The sequence below is a fragment of the Pseudonaja textilis genome, chromosome 1 (genome assembly GCF_049901715.1).
Source record: "Pseudonaja textilis isolate UNSWEBS1 chromosome 1, rPseTex1.2, whole genome shotgun sequence".
NCBI classification, from domain to species: domain Eukaryota; kingdom Metazoa; phylum Chordata; class Lepidosauria; order Squamata; family Elapidae; genus Pseudonaja; species Pseudonaja textilis.
Window position 1 is genome coordinate 23,424,267 of NC_141990.1, and position 21,938 is coordinate 23,446,204.

Below are 21,938 nucleotides of genomic sequence, written 5' to 3' on the forward strand. Positions count from 1 at the left end.
TGTCAAGTGCAATCAAAGCAAAAGCCAGCAGCTTAATTGCACTTGCAAAAAAAAGGAACTGAGCAGCCACTTACATATTCACAGCATTCCTTGACTTCATAATTGCAAACTCAGTTTTTAATATTTCATGGAAACTGACTGAAGAAAGGCAAATAAGAGAGTTTATTTTATTCCTTAGTAGATGCTTGCAATTCGAATTGTTATCTGGTTCCAGTCAGTTACATCACATTCAGTTATACTTTAGTAGAAGGTCTTTATTTTTATCCAATATGTGAAAAGATTTAATTCTTTTCCCCAACAATACTTAAATCTGACTGTTTTGGATATAGCATAGGAGAATGCCACTGCCTGCTTCCCCGCAGTCTGCCAGCCATCTTTTGAAGGTGTCATCGCTTGTTGTGGAGCAGTGACTAAATGTCACCTGATCCCGTTGACAGCTGTTGCTTTGCCCCCGCACCCTTTACGGAGACAAAAATGGCAGCTGGGATTCCACTGGGGTCATGTGACCTACTAAGAATAGCCTTGTAGGCTCAGGATAGGGAATGATATCAGAAAGAAGTCAAGATCTGGACAGGCAAAGTAGAAAAAGAGAAGCAAGCTTGGTGGACGGAGGGAAATTCCTGAAGTGGAAATAAAACAGGAAGAGGCCAAGGTGTAAAAGCCAGGAAGGAGAGAGGCTAGTACTGCCAAGGCAGGGGAGCTGGAGCAGGCAGGCAGAATAAGGCAGAGAGAGCAGAGATTGACAAGGCAGGCGTTGAGATTTAGGGAAAGCGGAGGGGGTCATCCATCCAGCCCATTGGAGTGTGCTGTGGGCAAGAATCAGTGTTGCGGGGATGAACTTTGCCGTGGGCTTCAAGCCGATGCTGGGGACTTCACAGAGCATGGATAACCTGGAGAAGCAGCTTATCTGCCCCATCTGTTTGGAGATGTTCACCAAGCCAGTGGTCATCCTGCCCTGCCAACACAATCTCTGTCGTAAGTGTGCCAACGACATCTTTCAGGTGAGCAAGAAGCCCAGGAATCAGTGCTCTGGATAAGCATAACATGAAAGGGATTCAGGTCGGTCTGGGTGATGTCTTTCTAAAATCAGACATTTCTGAGTGAAGGAGTTTATGATAATTATGTAATAAATATTATGGTGTATTCTCTGCTTATAGATAGCCATTAATATTCATCACACTTCTTGGGTAACATAAATAAAGGGAAATATTTGCCTCCCAAAACTTAAGAAGGCCAATGAGAGAGGGGGATGAAGGAGCAATAGAGAATTTGGAAGTAGGAATAATTGCAATGCTGGTTACATGTTTTGTGGGAAAGGACTGGTGTATCAAGGCCAGTGTGCTTGTTTAAGGAGCGGTTTGGAAGGCAGGAGTAGGAAGAACAATGTGTATTGTGTTGATCAGGCGCTCCAAAATGGGAGGAGTACAAGACTGGTTGTGAGATTCAGGGCAGGATGGCAACACCTTGTATTAGCCTGGAGAGGCCATTATAAGCAGGCCTGAAGGAGGAGAGGGCCTTTGTATGTATCATCAGTGAGTGGAATAAAATTGATGCAATTAAAGGCCTCTTCCTACAGAACATTTTCTATACATTGCAATCTTCTGGAGCCAGTAACAACCAGATATTTCCATTTAGTCTGTACCCACTTAGCTAAAATGAAAAAGAAGACAAAAATGAAACTTGAGAGCTGGATGATGGAATGGAACACACGGGGGAGGGGGGGTTATTCTACTGGTTTAAGTAGGATTTGTATATGATGATTTTTGTGAGTTGTCTAAATAGGAGGCTGCTGCAGTTATCACTTGTTTTGTTACACAGTTTGGCTAGGATCTAAAGAAGTGTAACACGAGGTGTGGAAATGAAAGTTTTAACCAAAGGAAGTATCTTCAGTCTCATTTAGTTACATGTTGACTACATTTATACAACTATGCTGAACTTAGAGACACTTTGGTCTAGTGTCTAGTCTAGCATCAGGCTCAAAAGCAGGACATCCTGGGTTCAAGTCATGCCTTTGCCATGAAACCCAGTTAGGTGACTTTGGACTAGTCATTCTTTCTCAACCCAACCACCTCCCAGAGTTTCTGTGGGGAAAATAGAAGAAGGAAAGTGTTGGATATGTTTTCCTTTATTATTTTTTAAAATAATAAAGACCGGATAAAAATAAATAAATCCCTTTTCTGGATTCATACAATACTGCATTCAGATAGATTTGTGTATCCTGCTAACTCACACAAAACTATCCCTTAAAACTAGCCTATATTGTGCAAATGCAGCCCTTTTACCAGGGGCAGCAGAACAGAAAATAAGACCATGACCAACCAACTTCCAGATGAGAAGAAAATGTGGTTTAACAGATCTGGAAACTATGTCCTACAAAAATTATGGAAAGAGCTAAGTAGCTTGGAGAAAAAAAGGCTATGTGGAGATTTATAATGTCTGCAAATATAGTATGTAATCATTTACCACACAGATAATGGAGCAGACGTTTTGAAGTAATGGGATGGTTGTTATGATGTGATAGATTTTTATCTCAACCTGAGGAGAAACGTATCTAGTAAGAGTTATTTCATAGCAACAAATCTCTCTTGGAGATGGAGACAAGCCTTTGTCAGGGCTGCCATAATTGGACTGATCTAAATCAGATGGCTTCCTAATGGAAAACTATCCAAGACTTAGTGATTTCCAAGATAACAGTTTTAAATATGTGAGCAGGTAAGACACTATAGTTACTTTATGCTGAAAAACACTTTTCATTAGCTCAAAGACCCTTTATTTTGTTTTAAACTGAGCCTTGACATTGACAATTGATGTCAGTCCTGAGTCCGGTATGTTTTTAGTTGTAAAGCTCCTAGAAACAATCATTTTCATCAAGAAGAAATATGCTTGGGTGGTTATTCTTTGATTTGAGCCAAGCTTGGCAAATGGCACCAGCTTACCCATTGCTTTCCTGCAAAAAATTACTATTGTTAGAGGAGGATGGTTCCTGCTGGCTCTGCCTTTAGGAAGTAATACTGTATTGATGGAGTGGTGGCTTAGTAGCTTAGCGCTTGACATTTGCTATCGCGATAGTACCGTTTTTTATTAATACAGCTTTCTGTAGCTCACTGGGAGAAACTGAGAGCCGTCTGAACAGATTCAGCTGCTATGTATAGAACTAAAGGCATCTGAATCAGATTTAGGACGTTTTGTGCAACACAGATAACCCTCGGCTTACAAACATTTGTTTAGAAACTGTTCAGAGTTACAAATCACTGAAAAAAGTGACATACGCCCAATCCTTGCACTTATGCCATCGCAATATCTCTATGGTCACGTGATCAAACTTTGGACACTTTATTTACAATGGTTGCAGCATCATAGGGTCATGTGATTGCCTTTTTTTCACCTTCCCAGTTGACTTCCAACAAGCAAAGTCAATGGGGGAAGCCGGATTTGTTTAATGGCCATGCAATTCACTTAACAACTGCAGTGATTTGTTTACTAACCATGGCAAACAAGGTTATAATATTGGGTGTACTCACTTAATAATCATGGTCCCAATTGTGGTTGCAAGTCAATTGTACCCACATTAAAACAGCCAGGGCTTTTCTTCCTTACTTAAAAGGGAACGCTCTACTTTAAGCAGCAAACAACAATTTAAATCTGCCTTGAGTATGGGTGGTGTGAAAGATAAAAACCACCTTATGGGGACACAACAGAAAAAGATGTTAGCTGGCATTTTTTATGGCTAGATTCTAGTAAGGAAAAGCCATCCTTAGTATCATTGCTAGGATTTTGTATCTCTCTGGACAAATTCTGGAAAATCTAATTCTTGATTCTTTAAAACCTGTTGTGTACATGCCCATCAACACCATCTGAGTTGTGGGATCCCTTTAAGCCTAAAGAATTAAACCCTTTTCTGAGAAAACTAAGCAGTCTAGGCCATCTGTAAAGGCCAAGATATAGTCAAGATATATACACCAAGATATAGTCTTTAAGTTCATTAAACAAAATGACTAACAAAAGTAACAAAAGTGCATGTTTTGCACTTTTACAAAACTAAGAAGGAAAGAAGTGATGTTAATTAGAATGAGAGTAAGGTTCTTTGCAGAGGAAGAATAATCTGTGCATGACCAGTGCCACCTAGAGGTCACAAAATAAATATATTGTGTAAGATTTTTAACTTTTGTTGGGTTCACTCCGCATATAAGCCAAATTCATTGTGTTGCAGGAAACAGTGCTAGCTTTTTTGTTTTATTTGTTTCCTTGTATTAATATGCCCAATTCTTTCAGAGTTGACTTCTGTATTCTAATCTCTCTTTTTTAACCTATTCAAGTATGTTGCCTTCTGCTTGAAATGCAGAGCAAAGTAGAATTGGTTGTCATCTGGACACACAATAATCTCTCAAAGGATTTTTTTTTAGCAGCTGTGCGACTTTACTATTCACCTTTGGTACTTTTACTAAACCAAAACCCTATTTTCTTATGACTTTATTCCTTTGCATCTAAATGCAGTACTTTAAAATCTGGTGAATTTCACTCGGTTGGTTGGGACCTTAATTCCTGGTTTACGTGATAATTCTTTGAATCAGAATTCTGACTTCTCTAGTATCATCTCTTCTTCTCAGATTGTGTGAAGGTCCGCTTTGATGATAGTTTCTTGCTCAGTCTATAGGTCAGAGGTCTCCAAACTTGGCAACTTTAAGACTTGTGGACTTCAACTCCCAGAATTCCTCAGCCAAGTCCACAAGTCTTAAAGTTGCCAAGTTTGGAGACCTCTGCTCTCTGTGCTTATATGAAACAAGACAGAATCCCTTAAGAGTAAGACAGAGTTTTGTAACTATGCTAGCTGGGGAATTCTGGGAGTTGAAGTCCACAGATCTTAAAATACCCAAGACTGAGAAGCACTGCCTTAAGATGAAACACCCAAAGGAGAATTCTGGGAGTTGAAGTCCACAAGTCTTAAAGTTGCCAAGTTTGGTGATCCCTGCTCTAAGTTAAAGACATTCTGAATGTTCCTTTTTTAATGTAACAAGGGGAAATTGAATATATGGGACATTCTTATATTCATCGAATTTAATCCCCTTTAAACTACATTGTGTTAAAATACAGTGAATTGATTACCTGCTTCCCCCACAAGGGCAGTCCCTGGTATAGGATTCGCAAGTAAGGAAAATCCACACAAAATTTCCCTGCACTTAAATAGGCCTCAACACATGATTTATAAAAAAAGATTGAACTGCGTATTGCCCAGGAAAAAGCCCTATATATCAGCCTCCTAATATCTTTCCCTCAGAAAGAAAATGTATTAATTTGTTCCTTTGAATTAGATGGAGTCCTATGCATTTTACCTTAAAAAATTCTTACAGATTCTCATGTTGACAAATCAATGCTTTTGTTCCAAAGAAATTTGTTTCCTGGCTCAAGTCTCACTTCAATGCTCTTTGCTCTAATATTGGAACAGGAGAGTCTATAGAAACCAACTGACCTCTGAAGGCCCTGTGTGGTATCCAAGAGTTTTCAGTGTAAACAACAGCAGTTCTGATTTTCAGACTAGGATTTTCTTTTTTCTAAAAAAATACATTTTATTAAATTTCTTCAAAAGCTAAAGTATAAAAAACAAAAATAAAAATAGCATTAAAATATTTCCAGGATGTTCCTATTTATTTATTTGTCTATTTGTTTATTTCTTTAACTTATATGCTGCCCATCTCACCAAAGATGATTTTAGGCAGCTTACAATCAATGAATAAAAATGCCATATAAAAACACGGAAACATTAAATAGTTATCTTAAATTTAAAATTCAGCTGAAATTAAAGTAACCAAGATGGAGACCAAAGAAGGGAGCAACATGCCCACTGGGAGGAGATGGGATATTATCTAATGTAGGCATTTTTTACTACTTAGAGGAGCTCTCTCTTCAAGTGGCTGTGTCTTATCCAAAATTTTAAGACCCCTTATTGGAGGAGTGTGGTTGTCCCATTTAACTTTTGCACTTCTTAAGTCATTAGACCATCATTCAGCTGTCTGAATATAACCTAGAACTCACATGTGAGTTGGAGAATGAGTTACGGTGCTATGCATATGGTGAGTTACTCTGGCAAGTTGGACATGGGATGGCTGTGAATAATCCTTTGCCCAATGGCTGCCTATTGCCGTGTTCTCTGAAGTTGCCAAGTCTTGTAATAGTGGCTGGTAGAGGACCTATTTCCATGACCTGTCCTGGGACAGAGGAATGTCATTGGTGTTCAGAAAGCCCTCCTGGGTTTCTATTATTGTTTCCTAGAAGGGCCACGTTCCTACCAAATGGGTAAATAAGTAGTATTGAACCTCAGCAAAAACTTTCCCATCGCCTTCTTGCCAGGCCTCCAACCCACTGTGGCAATCCCGTGGATCTACATCAGTGTCCTCAGGAGGCCGATTCCGGTGCCCATCCTGTCGGCATGAAGTGGTGCTGGACCGGCATGGAGTTTATGGCCTGCAACGCAATCTTTTGGTGGAAAACATAATTGATATCTACAAGCAAGAATCCTCTCGGTAAGTTAAATGTAGAATCCCATAATTTCTGTTTCAACACTTGGTGGTAGTCATTCTGCACCTAAGACGCGTGTGTGTGTGTGTGTGCTCATATATTTCTGTGGCTCTAAAACCTTTGTGTTCCAAATGAAGAAGCAGAACCAGAATTTTCTTTCTGATTACTTCAACTCACTTTCCTCCTTCAAGGCCTGTCAGAGATTGAATCTTTGACTGGACCTCTCAGGTCTTATCCTTCCTACTTCCTTATCATCTTCCTTCCTAAATGCTTTTCTTGCTTTCATACGCATTTTTCTACTTAATACCAGAGGTGGTATTCAGCAGGTTCTGACTAGTTCTGCAGAACCAGTAGCGGAAATTTTGAGTAGTTTGGAGAACCGGCAAATACCACCTCTGACTGGCCCCACCTTATCTATTCTCTGCTTCCCGAGTCTCAGCTGATCGGCTGGGTCTTCTTTTGTTGCCCTGCACAAGGAGAACGGAGCTGGAAAGCAGGTTAATGGGGTGGGGAGGGGAGGGGATTTTGCAGTAACCTCCCCCCCAGGAGTGGGTAGGGAATGGAGATTTTACAGTATCCTTCCCCTGTCATGCCCACCAAGCCACGCCACGCCCACTAAGCCATGCCCACAGTGTAAAAAGAGTAGTAAAATTTTTTGAATCCCACCACTGCTTAATACCAAATGTGTATCAACCAGTACATCTAGCACACTGTTGGCTCTTTCTATAGCAGAGTTCAAAGTTGCGAAGGTTAGCTAAAGCCATCTCTCTAAAGCTTGAACTTGTTTTTCAGAAAGTTATGCTAATACTGAGATCAGTTCTCAGTTCTTTATTTGCATAATATTTCAATATTATTGGATCACTGTATGCATAATCTCTGGTGGCAAGACCTGTTTAAAAATTAGGCTTCTCTCACAAGCAAAATATGCCTCTCACTTTTGCAAACATATTTTCTCTTTCATACGCTATTCTAAAAAGGGAGAATAATACAGCATAATAATGTGATATTTTTGAAAAAATGAAGGTACGCTTCTGTCAGCTCTTTAATGACCTATTACATGACTTTCTTTTTTAAAAAATAATTTCATTAAGCATTACAATTCTATAGATAAAAACTGACTACTGGAAATTAAAAGAATAAAAAAATAGAAAATGCAGGAAAAAGAATATAGCAAAGAATAAACAAGTGCCTTCTCCTCTTGTCAAAATCAGTATAAACAATTTTAATAATATATCACCTTCTCTTAAAACACAACAATCTCCATTCCATACTTCATCTATTACCTACCTATAATAAATCATTTCACCTCATAGTTCAGTCTTGGTTAGCAAAAGTCCATTAAGGGTTATTAGAAATAACAGTTTATCCCTTTTAACCTTGATCAGATAAATCAATTTTATTTATAAACAGATCCTTAAACCTTGTTAGTCAGCCCTAGTAAGCAGAAGTCCATCAAAGATTACAGAAAATAACAAATCTATTTTAACTTTGATCAAATAAACCCTATATTCCATTCCTTTTAACAATCTTAACCTATAATCCCATATCAGACAATGTCCTATGGCTTGTTCTCTTTTTTCTTTGTTGCTTCTCATAAAATCCTTCAGGTCTGTTTTTCCGATATAAGAAATTTATTCTTGTTTTTTATTTGCCATTTGTACATCCCTTTTAATTATTGAAAAATGGAATTAATTCATTTTTAAATGTAATATTTTCCATATCTTTCTTGAAGCTTGATATTTTAAAATCCACTTTGATATTCATCTCAATCTTGTCCAGTACAATTTGTTTCTCTTCCTTAATATCTGAACACAGTCTATCTATAGTGGCAGAAACTTCTAAAATTAACTTCTGCATCCATTGTTTAAAAATATCCTTTGATATGTTTAATGTTATTTTGTATTTTGCTCCATTTTGTGTTAGTAAGTCAAACTAAAGTGTTCCTCTCTTTTAATTGTAATCTTTAAACCAAATTGCCTTTCGTTTTCTCTCTAGTGTCCCTCAAATTCCCATCTTATCGTATTTCTTTTAAGAATTTAAAACAACAGTGTTTTCTCACAGGAAGGATTCTTATAACTAGTTTCAAAATCTTATTTCAAATCTATCTGGACCTTTAGTCCATTCACTGTATAACATTCGAATTGCTGTTCTTCTGATTATCTCTCCCTTCCCTCACAATTTGTATGTTCTTAAGCTTATCTTTAAAACTTATTTTGCTGAGGATTAAAGTGACCTCCCTCAGTGCCTGTTATAAGACCTGTCGATTGGAAGGTTCTTAATAGTTGAATAGCAGTAAAAAAGCAATTTCCATAAGTGTTTAAGAAAATGAGCCTTGGCAGAACTTTGTGTCCACAATACAGACTATATTGTGGCTGTGAACTTGGTGGAAATCCCTCAATTCCCAGCCACTCGACTTGTGAGCTAACTGAAGAAACCTTAGTTGCTGCTATTTACTCATGAGGAACAGCTGTCCAGACTACTGTTGGTTGATGCAGCAATCTCTTTGTCTCCAGAGAGATTTTGCTGGCTGCTGATCTGTAATATCATCTCTGAACCTTCCTATACCGTATATCTAGTTTCCTGTGTCCTCAATGGAACTCATTGCCTACCACAAGGCTTGGACATAAAATCCTGGGCAGGGAGCAGAAGAGAGCACAAATTTGTGGGTGCTCCTACAAAAAGACTCTGTTCCCCCGACTTTGCAATTTTCAAAATTGCTTTGGGATTTGCTCTTCTTTATGCGCTTAAAAAGAATATCATTCTTAAAATGCCCAACCTCATCTAAACACAGTACCAAGAAAACAGTTCATCTCATCAGTAATGTGAACCACATAAAACTATTAAATATGCTGATTACACTAATGTTGCATTGCTACTACTAACCAAAGGAAGAATCACGGTAGCTAAGCGTTGATGGTAGAATCAAAGGCTTGGTTTTCTCTTGGTCGCTGCATGTCTTGGATGGAACCGAACTGAAATCCATCTCCAGCTCAAATCATAAGACTTCCTTGCTGCTAAACTTCTATTTGGAACACCCAGAACTAGAGTATTTTCCTTTGGAAATAAAAATTGGGCCTCTTGGCATGCTGCACTATATTTCAAAAAGGAGCATATCTATTCTTATTTGACATAATGACCTGAAGTAAAATAGAAAGGTTTTTGAGCCAGGGTCGATCATTTTCTGGGGATTCAACATCTCTCTCAATCTCTGTTTATACTGTGGCCAGGCCTCTCCATGCCAAGGCAGAGCAGCAGCTGATGTGTGAAGAACATGAAGAGGAAAAGATCAACATATACTGCTTGACCTGTGAGGTTCCAACCTGCTCTATGTGCAAAGTCTTTGGAGCCCACAAAGACTGTGAAGTGGCTCCTCTGACCAACATTTATAAGCGCCAAAAGGTACAAGGAGCGGTGGTGGGGAGAGAAAGAGGGGACGTGAAAAGGAGAAGATCCTGTCTTCTTTCTACTCATAATTTCTGTTTTGAATGAGTGAATGAATCAATGAATGAATTCTTTATTGGCCGAGTGTGATTCAACACACAGGAATTTGTCTTGGTGCATATGCTCTCAGTGTACATAAAAAGAAAAGATACATTCATCAAGAAACATAAGGTGCAACACTTAATGAAAATCATAAGGTACAAATAAGCAATAAACTCATACTAGGAAACAGTCAGTATAAATTGTAAAGATAGAAGCAACAAGGTTACAGTCATACAGTCACCTATGGACACTTAGAGCAAACACTTGAGTTGTGCAGTGAGGGAGAAACATGTTACACATGTTAGATGCTGCTGTCCAATTTAGCAATTAACAGCATTGTGATCCTGGCCTGATATTACGACTTAGAATGTTAGTTTCTAAGTCAGCTGGCACACAGGGAAATTGCCAGCACCACAAATAAGTTATTCATGTATCAGGTGTGTTTATGGGTGTGGAGGAAAATTCCTGGATCATGAGCACTCAGGTAGTGTTGATTAGGGCTTTTCCTCTTCTCTGCTGCTTCCCTTTCCTACTATTTCCTTGTTTTCTTGGACAAGAGCCCATCCAGGGTGGGGCTTTCAGTCGCCTTATGATCTCAAGAGGGAAAAGATTCCCTAGAATTACTCCATCTGACCGGTTACTCATGTTGGCTGCACAGTCATGCAATAGAAGCGGAAACTTGTTCACAGGCACTGCACTGTAGCCTTCCTCTCTTCTTGAAGACCTACATAGAGGCTAGACTTTGGAGGAAATGGATTCTGAGGCTAAGTCCCGATGAACCATAAGATAAGTTCATGCAACATATGGCTGGCTCATCAAGGCTTAGTCTCAGAGTCTAGCCTCTATGTATATCTTTGAGTGAGACATTTCAAGTCTCAAATGAATTTGAGTAGTTTGTGGTTTGGAGTATTGCCTTAGTAGTATGTAATGTGAACTAAGCATTACAATATGTCTATTACAGTAAGTTTGTATATTTGCTAAGGCATGTACGACACGCTTTATGAATACCTGTTTTAATTACTGCATTTATTTAAGTCAGAGGTCTTCAAACTTGGCAACTTTAAGACTTGTGGACTTCAACTCCCAGAATTCTCCAGCCAGCTATGAGTTGAAGTCCACAAGTCTTAAAGTTGCCAAGTTTGGGGCCCCCTGACTCAAGTGGTGGGAGCCCAGCCATTAAGTTTCACCTTCCTATTTCTTCAGGGGGAGCTGAGTGATGGCATTGCCATGTTAGTGGCAGGGAATGACCGTATCCAAGCCATCATCACCCAGATGGAAGAGATCTGTAAAACTATTGAGGTGAGCATAAAATCATTCAATTTATTTTTGGGGATGCTTTCAAGTGATGTTTATTTCTGCAGGATATGCCAATACAGGTAATCCTTGACTTACAACTATTCACTTAATGACTGTTCAAAGTTACAGTGGCACTGAAAAAGTGACTTATGACTGGTTATCACATTTACTACTGTGGCAGCATCCCCATGGCTACATGATCAAAATTCAGGTGCTTGGCAACTGCTATTATTTATTCACTTAACAACTGCAGCAATTTGCTTAACAACTTGGCAAGCAAATATTGAAAAATGGAATGCAACTTACTTGACAACTACCTAGCTTAGCAATGAAAATGTTGGACTCAACTGTGCTCGTAAACTGAGGGCTACATGTAAGCTTCCCTCTTTCTCCTATATGAAAGTTGGAGAAAAGTTGGAGCCTTCTGGGAGCAAATAAGAGGAAAAGCAGGGAAATACACCCTTGCAGTACTTATTGATCTCATTATGCCATTTAGTTGACTTTAACCTGTGGTGGAAATAGTACTTTTAAAATAGTAGTTCATGTATTCTGTCCCTGGCAGGATAATGCTCGGCGACAGAAGCAGCACCTTTGTCTGCGCTTTGACTCTTTGTACAGCATCCTGGAGGAACGCAAAAAAGAGCTGTTGCAAGAAATTGGACGAGAGCAAGAGGAAAAAGTCCAAAGGGTGCGGGGGCTCATCCGGCAATATGGAGACCACCTTGAGGTCTCCTCTAAGCTGGTTGAGTCAGCCATCCAATCCATGGAGGAACCCCAGATGGCCCTCTATCTGCAGGTGCATACAGGGGTGACAGGACAGGGTGGGGGAACAGGGTAATCCTGGAGCCAGTTTAAAATCAATCAGAAAGAAGCAGGATATACTGTCCGCTTTCTTAAGGATGGACAGGTAAGGGGAGGAGAGAAGCAGGACCCCATTTGCAATTTGGAAGATTCGGTGGTTTAAAACTTGGGGATATAGAGCTGCGGTGGCTCAGCAGTTAGAATGCAGTACTGCAGGCTACTTCTACTGACTGCAGCTGCCTGCAATTTGGCAGATCGAATCTCACCAGGCTCAAGGTTGACTCAGCCTTCCATCCTCCTGAGGTGGGTAAAATGAGGACCCAGCTTGTTGGGGGCAATAGGCTGCCTCTGTAAAACTACTTAAAGAGGGCTCTAAAGCACTGTAAAACGGCATATAAGTCTAAGTGCTAAGTTGTTTTCTGCTTTGTTGATGCTGAAGATTCTCTCTTTCTTTCCTGCAGCAGTCAAAGGAGCTGATCAAAAAGTGAGTAGAAGCAATAGGAGCAAAGGTCCAGGTCCTGAGCCTTAGTATCAGCCTTCAGTGGCCCAATTGGCACTCAAGAGCAGCAGCATTCAAGATATCACAGATCCGCTTTTTTGTTTATTTTTTATTTTATTCAGAAGATTAAAATAGAAAATACAAAAGAAAAAAAGGTTAACAAAGACAAAACAAAACTAGACAAGTTTTTTTTTAAAAAAGGGAATTAAATGGACAAGAAAACAAAACTACATATTATCCCCTCCTATATTGCAACAAAAATAGTTTTTCCTCTTGCGAAACAGGCCCAAGATTTACAAACTTCTGCAGCTATTTGCAACCCAATCTGATGTGTCATACATTATGTACATGAAGAAAAAATAGTTAACAGGTTAATCAACAGCAAAGTTAATCAGAGATTCGCTTCTAATTTATGCATACTCTGTTCTTTGATCCAGTTAGGCTGGTGTCTGTCTCTCCAAAATGCACAAATTTGCGATTTGTTATTTTAGGCTCACTGTAATCTTTCTTTCCTTCTTGAACAACTACAGCAGTGGGATTCTTTCTGGATTCAGGATTACAGCCAGTGCTGTAGATTTTTCAGGTTGATATGTTAACGTTATTCTGAATCATATCCATGCTTAGAATTGTGGAAGCCAGTCACAGGAGTCTTTCCCAACATAGATTTTGTCAATTAAATATTAAGCCCAAGACTGAAGAATCAGCTTCTGTTTGCTTTCAGTAAATTAGTATTTAGATCAAACCATACAATCTCTCTATAGCAGGGGTCGCCAACCTTTTGGACCTCAGGGACCACCAAACTCATAACTTTTACATCCCGGGGACTACTAATATGAATATTGACTGACGATGGCTTGCTGAAGTTGGGGGGGGGAGAGAGAGAGAGAGAGAGAGAGAGAGATGAACTAACCTCCCTCCCTCCCTCCCTCCCTCTCTTTCTCTCTCTCACACACACACAGAGGCAGGGGTGGGATTCAAATTTAACAACCGGTTCTGTGGGCATGGCCTAATTTGTGGGTGTGGCTTGGTGGTCATGTGATTGGCTGGGCATAGCTTGTATGTAAATATTATATTTATGTAAATACTGATTTTTTTTTACAAAAAAAGAGCAGCTTTTACCCAAAATCAGGCAAAGCAGGCAGGCAGATTGAGTTGCTCACAGAATCACAGATTCGCTCACAGATCTATAATTCTGCCATCGGCTACCTGAGTGTGCACTGAATAATAGAAGCTTCAGCCCTAAAGAAGGTTCGGGTCTGAGCTGAAGATCTAAAGATTAGCTAGAAAGCCAGAAATCCAATGATTTCCTGCTTTCTAGCTAATCTAAATCTCACGGCACAGCAGAACAGCTGATGGTTGGGTGGGGGGAAGGAAAAATAGCAACTTAGCAGACAAGTTTACCAGGTAAGGAGTGAGTGGGTGGGGAGGGTTCCCGCGGGCCATGTGGGCGGTACAGCCTTGTATTCTGGCACAGCCAGGATTAATTGCTTTGGGAGGGGGTCCTTTGGAGGTGACATTTCTCTGCAGCCCACCAAAATTTTCTCACGGACCACTAGTGGGCCATGGCCCACCGGTTGGCAACCACTGCTCTATAGGACAGAGCAATGAAAACAATAGCGGGAAACATATATGGAAGTCACAATTGGCAGCAGTAAGCCACGATACCTGGCCTTTCCCCCAATTCCCCCCAAATGCTATGCACAGCTGGGATGCATACTTTTTCAGGAGTTTGGTGGGGACAGTTTTGGAAACCATTTCAGCTGACGTCTTTAGTTCATTATTTGCTGGAAGCAGAATGGACAAAGAAGGGAGGAGACAAACATTCATACCGTTGTCTCATTTTGGAGAGAAAGGAATCTTCTGCCCACTGCCAGTTCTCATCTCTATTTTTTTTTTTTTTTTTTTTTGTGAAACGAAACATGCATCAGCTAGATTTCACCATGCCTCTTATTTTCTGCAGGATCACAGACATGTCCAAGGCATCCATGAGTAGCCGGCCTGAGTCTGGCTATGAAAACATGGACCATTTCTCTATCAATGTAGATCACGTTGCTGAAATGCTGAGAACTATTGAATTTCAGACAGGTGAGAGAGGCTGGACAGAAACATTTTGCTAGAGTGAGGGGAGAGGATACATCCACTGCTGTTCCTCCATTTGGGTGCCATTCTCTTTAAGTTTTTCATTAACTTACACATTCCCTGTCCAAGAAGGAATTTGACACTGAGGAATTGAAACCCTAACTCTAACTCTGTATGGTGGAAAAGCCTGTATCTAAGGAAGGGGGCATTGCAATGAAAGGTATTTGAAGAGTGGAGAAAAAGGAACCCTTGTATTATTGGTGGATGGGGATAGGTGGAATTATTTAGATTATCTCAAAGAGAATGACCCAAACCATTTTGAACTTGATTCAACAAAATCCCTCAGCCTTCTAAAGCAGAAATAGCATAAAATGACAAGACATTGTCTGGACAGTTCGATAGGCATTTGAAAGCAAGACTTTTGTGTAATCAGGTAATTCTGCAGACCCACAACATTTATATAGTTTGGGGTTTGAAGGAAATAGATATTTGGCTCATGAGTGCAAAGATCAACAGCAACATCAACCCAATAAAGAATTCTGGGACTTGTTCAGACAACATACCTAAGTCAGCTAAAAGTCTAATGTCTATATTTGCACAGGATCTAAAACTAGCATATTATGCAAATCCAGAAAATGGATCAGTAACTAGGTGATACATGCAGTTTAAAGGCTTAATGCTGGTGTATTTGGGAAAAAATATAAAAAAGTTATTTTACTTTAAACTTTTTTTAAAAAATTGCATCACAATCTCTTTTAAAAGTGAATTCCTGCATGTCGTGAAAGGATATTGAGCTAGATAGGATATTAATTTGGATAACAAATTTACATTAAGACTAAAGTTCTTTCTTTACTCAGAAAGATTAAAGGATTTGGTTTCCCTTTTGCTTGTAGCTTAGAGTTGTCTTCTGAAAAATGTACTTAGAACACGTATGACTTAGAAAGAAAATTATACAAAACCTACACAGTAATTATGCATTATGTGTGGGGAACCGAAGCATATTTTTGAAAGGTCTATCTACATAATGGAGGCATTCAGAAAGCATGTTGGAAAATCTGCGTTTAGAGATTCAAGATAGAGGAATATCACAAAGTTGTCATTTTCACACATGCCTGCTTCCCTCTCAGATATTTCTGGAGAAGAAACTGAGTCTGAAGGAATTATCGCAGAAGGAAGTGTTGAAGCTGGAGAGGAAGACCATCCAGAAGGATCAGAGGGGCCTGAAGGAGCAGAAGGTGAGTTGAAAAGCTGAAATGAGAGGTGGGTAGAGTTGTAATGAGTAGCTCTAACCTGCCTGGGGATGCACTGAGATTTTGCCACTGCAAGGCCTTGATTAGAAAGTCCAAATGATTTTTCTTCTTCCCACCTGTTCTGTTTGAGCCACAGTTTTCTTAGAAATGTCCTCATTTCTTAGAAATGTCCTCATCAATATTAAGAACCTGCAGAAGAAAACATCCTCAGAAATTATTTTAATATATTTAGCTCACTTAAGCACAGTTGAGCTAATAGATTAAAATAATGCCTGAGGGATGGAAGTGAGGCTTTTTTTGCCTGTGATTTTATAATCACAGTTCTGAGTACTTCTGTCCTTTCCTGTTGAGCTAACCTCAGCCTTAGCTGAGAAATGTAGAATGCTAGTGTCATGTATCTCCTTCTCTCTCTAGATGGAGAGAACCTGTCTCGATTCAGACCAAAGCCACCTAATATACCACCTCGGGGTAAGTCCTCCTTCTCCTGGACAATTGGCAGAGAATGAGAGGGCCAGGAGGAATATCTTCAGGAATGAGTCCCAACAACCGGATGTTCTCTTGATGGGATGCTTACATAGAAAGTTTCTAGGGATGATCTGAATGGAATTTTCTGCCAGGTGGTTGATTATTTTGTGTACTTTACCTGGCACTGCTATAGAGAAGACAATAGCCTAGCTTCTTTTATCACAATCTTTTTCAATGACATAAAAAAAGGGTGAGGTAGAAACACAGTGAAAAGAAATAACACCCATCAGCCAGAATTGAAGGAAGGGAATAGAGCAGGTCCTACTGTTTCCAAAGCAGCAGGGAAATAATTCTGCTTCCTAACCCAGAAATAGTGGGCAGAATTCTGGTAACTTATAACTGTTGATCTTTAGCTATTTTGGATCTTCTTTCCTGCTTCTGAGGCTTTGGGGTTTCCCTGGCAAAATTTCTCCCAAGGTTCATTCTCTTGTTCCCTCCCCCAACTCTTTATCTTTCCAAGGGTATAATGGAATTAAAAGAAGAGAATTTGTCACCAGGAAAGGGTAGGGTGCCCATTAGTGAGCTTTCCTGCTTTAGACTGGGATATTCACCAGACCTGGATCATCTGGGCAGCAATCTGGCACATTTTATTTCCCACTAGACGTGTATCTTATTTCTTCCACCAGGACAACACTGAAAAGTCACTTTGAAGACGGAAGCAGTTGGAGAATGTTCCGGTCAGCCCCATCCCATGCTTCTTCCTCCACTCCAGCAGACGTTTTTCTTGCTTCCTACTAAATTTTCTTTCTCTGTGCATCTTTTTCTTGCTTCCTTCTATGCTCTTTTTCTCCCCATACCATTTGGCTTTTTAATATATGGAGATAATAAAGTTGTGAGTTATTTTTGCTAACAGCAATTCTGGCAAGGTTCGTTGGGTGAGAGAGATTCTGTTGGATCCCTTTCTTTGGAGGAAAAATATGAGATTCATAGGCACGGTTGGTGAAATTTTCCATAGGGTGCTCATTCATAAATGTCTGCATTTATCATTCACAGGGGCTACCTGCGTTAGTTCTTTACCCCCTACCAGAAGTGGGTGGCTTTTCCCCAACTCATCAAGGGCTGGCTAAAATGTTTTCTTGTGTTGGGAAAAAGAGAGTCAGCCATAGGCGCGGCTTTAGCTTGGTTTAGAAACACTTCACTCTTAACCTTCCCATCCTGGGTTAAGGAAGGGATAACTTATTCCATCCTTTGAACTTGGATGAATCTAAATATTACTTTGACTAGTTGCAAATCTACACTGAGTGAGGAAAAGTGGCATCTCTACGTTTTGAGCACTGACTCTAGGCTGCATGTATTGGAGGTGGGAGGACAGAACTAGAGACAAAGAATTAGGACACCAGAAGAGGAACAAAATTCCTTGTCTAACTGGGCTGGAACTAAGAAAACAGTGATAGAGCATAACAAAAACAAACATAGGAAGAAGGAGCTGGCAATCTGCCAAAGGGAAAAATACCTCATTTTGCTAGAGAAGTCCTGCTCTGCCTGAAATGTCTTCTACCTGGCTTTAGACAGAAGGAATTGGTGGGAAGGACCAACCTTGGAGCACAGGAGAATATCAAAAGTGGAACTCCCATCTTCTGTAGATATAACTTTAGTGAGATGAGTGGCCATTTACATTATTTACATTTAAAAAACTAGGAAGGAAGTCTAATCTGCCTTCCTGACCTGCTGTTTTCAACTGATCAGAGCACCCTCCAACTAGGGAAAGGGCAAAAGGTTGCTCATTGTTAGTATCAGCAACCAGCTCAACAGCACCAATGAAAAGAATGGTTTGGAAGGCGCTTACGCTTTTTAGCGGGTCCAGGCAGAGCCGCTGTCCATGGTGCTACAAAGGAGTCAAGGGAATTTGAGAAGGGAATTTGTGGAGAGGGAGGGTCAATGGGGAATTTAGACACCCTGTATAGCTAGTATACATGGTGCTTCCCTCTCCCAGTTTAGCTGGCATGAAAATGCTTGATTCTAGCCTATATTCTGGGGTGCAATACAATGTTCTCTTAGATGGAAAAGTACCCCAGTTCTGAAAGCATTTGGATTTTACTTGAGTTTAGCTTTGCTATGGATAGGACCAAGGTTGACCTGGAGAATCAATGATCCGATTCAGGCTTCCTTTTACCTCAAGACCCAAGTTCTGTCTGCATTCCTGTAAAGCAGATTGAAATAGAGACACATCTGAAGATTTGTAGATCTGCGGAAATTTTGTTACCAAGACTAACATTTTACTTTGCCCCATCAGCATTCCTTTATTTCTCCAAAGTTTGGTAGAGTTGACTTACAGTACCAAGAGATTGTTTAAACTTCAGAATACACGCATAGTATGGCTCATTTAATTTTGGTTTGACTGACTGCTGGGTTTGCCATATTCGAACCCAGACGACTCCTTAACATCAGTTATGTAATGTGTGACCACAGAAAGTATGTTAATTCGGTAAATCAGTGTGAAGTAATGCGATGTAAACCCTTCTAGTGAACAGAAGAAGCTTCTTGGATGAGAAGCGAAACGTTTTCAAGGAAATGAACCGAGGAAGTCCAGTTGCTTTTTGGAAAAGCACCTTTGGGACCCTCTAGTGAATCCAAGAGTTTATATCAAGACGGCAAACCCTGACACCTCACAGCTCAAGTAGGGCCACCAGTGCAGCCCAGGACGCAACCTCACCCCTTCCCCGCCCTAAATCAACAGCCCGCACTCGGAAACCGTTTGACGCCCAAGAAGTTTTATTTCAGAAAGAAATGTCTTCTGCGAAGGCGCCGGAGTTGAGGCAAGCGATGCCGAAGGAAGTGCGGGGCGATTGAGTTGCTGGATTGGCTCACAAAGGCGAGGTTCTCTTGCGCGCCCTCGCCGACGGCTTCACTTGCCTACCGAGTCCAAGAGTTGACGGTTCAACTCTGCCTGGGCTTGCTGGCTCTGCGCCCGGGAGATCTCCATCATGTGGCGGAGGAGGTGGAAGGTGAGGTCGATCGAGAGCGGCGGCTCGTGGCGTTTGAGCCGGTCGCTCAGCTCGGCGAGGCGTCGACGCAGCTCTCCCTCCGGAGAGAGCCGGTGTAGAGATCGCAGCAACAGGCTCGCCACGTCTGGCTCGGGAACGGGTTGCAGTGGCTGGAGGGATCCGGCGCGGTTTTCCTCGGGGAACCGCAACCGCAGGCTCAGGTCGCTTTCTGCGCTGCCCTCGAGGTCGACCGCTGGTCTGGCTCCGAGGGACACTTGCAAGACCAGAAGGAGCAGCGAGGCCAGGAGGCTGGGCAGCTGCGCCCGCCTCATGCTGAGGCGGTCCGGGCCTGGGAAAGGAGACAGGGGGGGTCTTGGAAAGAGCGGGACCCTGGTACTGCCAGGGTGACTCAGGACAGGGAGCAAAGCCACCGACCTTCACCCCTAAAGTCGAGGAGAATCTGGGCAAGCCGGCTAAGGTCTACTTGAGAGATGCTCTCCTAAGCAACACGGACGGAGGACAACATCCCGAGGGCATCTCCGGCCCTCTCTTGGCGATCCAGTGCCAGTAGGGGGTGACACTGAGCTGGCAGTCGCGGCACCCGAAGGCTGGACTGGAGGATAGTCTTAGCCTCCGCATATTTTTCTTTTGCCTCCCGCCCTCCCACTCCCACCTCAGCCTCAGATAGAAGGGAAGCAACTTACCGCGATGCGTCCTTGCGGAGCCGGGAAAAGGGTGCTCGGAGTCGCTGGCGGGTTCTTTATATATAGCAAGCTGGGAGATCCATTGACGTCAGTGAGGAACATGGACTGGTTGCTGATGGTGCGGGCGGTGTCCCCCATAGACCCTCTTGGGACCTGAGTCTGGGTGGGAGAAGGTGTCCTTGTGCTTTGTTACTGGGTGCCTACTCCCCACCCTCCCTCCTCCGGATTATTTCAGCCCTCCTGCAAGTCGTCTCAGAGCAAATCCACTTTGCAGTTCTAGTTTTTCTCACCTGCTTCCCAGGTCCGAAGACGCTGGTCCTAAGAATGTCGTAACGACTCTCAAGGCACTAATGCCAGGGAGACCAGCTGAGCCCCCTGAAAGCCTCTACATTCAAACATGCATGAATCTCAGCCTTGGGTTGGTTGGGTTAGAAGATGCTGCCTCTATCACTTAAAACAAATTAATATCAGCAGAAGCTGTGATGAACTTCAAAACTGAAGCTGACGTACAGGTAATTCTGATTAGTCTGAGAAAATCCCATAGGAAAGGATCAGGAAGTAATAGGTAGGAATGGAGGTGAACATGTCAGCTTTAGCTGGTAATCTCTCCAGCATCTTAATAGAATAGACCAACCACAGCCCATACAAGAGAGGAAGATGTTGTGACTGGTAAGCAGATCTGAAGAACTGGACAGACTTGGCCAGCCAGTTGAAATCTCTTGAATGGCAGTAAGGAAGGAGAGGACAAGAGAACAAACACAAAAAAAGACACCAAACTATGCCTGGAATTTTAATTATTTAATAAATGCATCATTTAATAAATACATATGACTATCCACTTGCCAGTGTGACTCTGGGTAGCTAATAAAAAAAAAAAAACAGACATACAATCCAGCTGTCAAACCACTTCGTGTTTCTTCAAAACAGACACATCTAACATCTCATCCAAAATTTATAGAGAAAAAACAGTTTTTAATATCTTACAGAAGGTAACAAGGATGGGGAGGGGAGATTATTTCAAAGAAAAGAACTACTATGGAAGATGTAGAACTATGACCTTGAATTGCATCTTGCAGCTTATTAAGAGATATTGCACAAAATAATAATGTTAAATGGGCATATTATGGTGTACACATCTGACCCACTGCATTCTGAATTAGTTTCTGGATATTCTTCTAGGGCAGCCCCATTTAAAGTGCATTACAGTAACTCAACCAGAAGATACTAAGATCGGAATGATCAGGAGCAGAGACACCTGACCCAGGAGCTGACACATCAACTAGCCATTATGTCTTAATACAATGGAGCAACAATATAATTTTTTGTTTGGAAGTTGGTTATACATGCACAACAATTATATTTGGTTACGCTGTTTTGTGAGTGTGTTAAATCTGATAAGCTACCCAATTCTCTGATGTGATCTCCTTGTAAGAGTAGCCTCCGTCCTGTTATAGAAACTGTCGGGTCCTGTACATCCCCCCGCCCCACAACCCCCCTTTATTATTTGGGGCTCTCTTCCATTGGCTGGCGCACACGGATTGATTTGGTACAGCGGCACGAAAGGACGATCCGAGCTACTCTCTACTTTCCCCTCCCCGCTTCCCATTCATCTCCTCGTGCTACTTGGCCCCAATAGGAAGACAAACATCCGCTAGGGAATGCCATCCGCTGGGCAAACACCGGCCAGGTCCGCCACCGCGAAGCGAGGAAGCGGTGATGATTGGCTGGCGGGGCGGCCCGACAGCGGGAGCGCGAGAGAGCCCTTTTCAGCCAGCGTCCAGTGCCCTGGCCCTGCGTAAATAGCGGGCATGAGAAAGGGCGCGCTAGTGACTTAAAAACTTCAGCTCTGTGAGGAGAGACGGAA

At 41.5% G+C, this 21,938-nt stretch overlaps 2 protein-coding genes across 2 annotated transcripts; one reads left to right on the forward strand and one right to left on the reverse strand.

Moving 5' to 3' along the window:
- Positions 1–524: 524 nt before the first annotated feature.
- TRIM54 (tripartite motif containing 54) lies at positions 525–17,436 on the forward strand. The gene is made up of 10 exons (XM_026708738.2): positions 525–1,001; positions 6,346–6,518; positions 9,741–9,912; positions 11,200–11,295; positions 11,855–12,088; positions 12,555–12,577; positions 14,553–14,677; positions 15,799–15,906; positions 16,336–16,389; positions 17,073–17,436. The coding sequence occupies exons 1-10, from the start codon at positions 834–836 to the stop codon at positions 17,081–17,083; spliced, it is 1,164 nt and encodes a 387-aa protein (XP_026564523.1). The 5' UTR covers positions 525–833; the 3' UTR covers positions 17,084–17,436.
- A 1,784-nt stretch (positions 17,437–19,220) lies between these two features.
- UCN (urocortin) lies at positions 19,221–19,776 on the reverse strand. The gene has a single exon (XM_026708433.2). The coding sequence runs from the start codon at positions 19,700–19,702 to the stop codon at positions 19,292–19,294; it is 411 nt and encodes a 136-aa protein (XP_026564218.1). The 5' UTR covers positions 19,703–19,776; the 3' UTR covers positions 19,221–19,291.
- Positions 19,777–21,938: the final 2,162 nt, after the last annotated feature.

Excerpts from the sequence above, each read along its gene's own strand:
- UCN (XM_026708433.2), bottom strand. The coding sequence starts at position 19,702 with ATGAGGCGGGCGCAGCTGCCCAGCCTCCTGGCCTCGCTGCTCCTTCTG.
- TRIM54 (XM_026708738.2), top strand. The coding sequence starts at position 834 with ATGAACTTTGCCGTGGGCTTCAAGCCGATGCTGGGGACTTCACAGAGC. Across the intron at positions 1,002-6,345 it reads GTGCCAACGACATCTTTCAG|GCCTCCAACCCACTGTGGCA; the intron begins GTGAGCAAGAAG and ends CCTTCTTGCCAG. Across the intron at positions 12,578-14,552 it reads TCAAAGGAGCTGATCAAAAA|GATCACAGACATGTCCAAGG; the intron begins GTGAGTAGAAGC and ends TATTTTCTGCAG.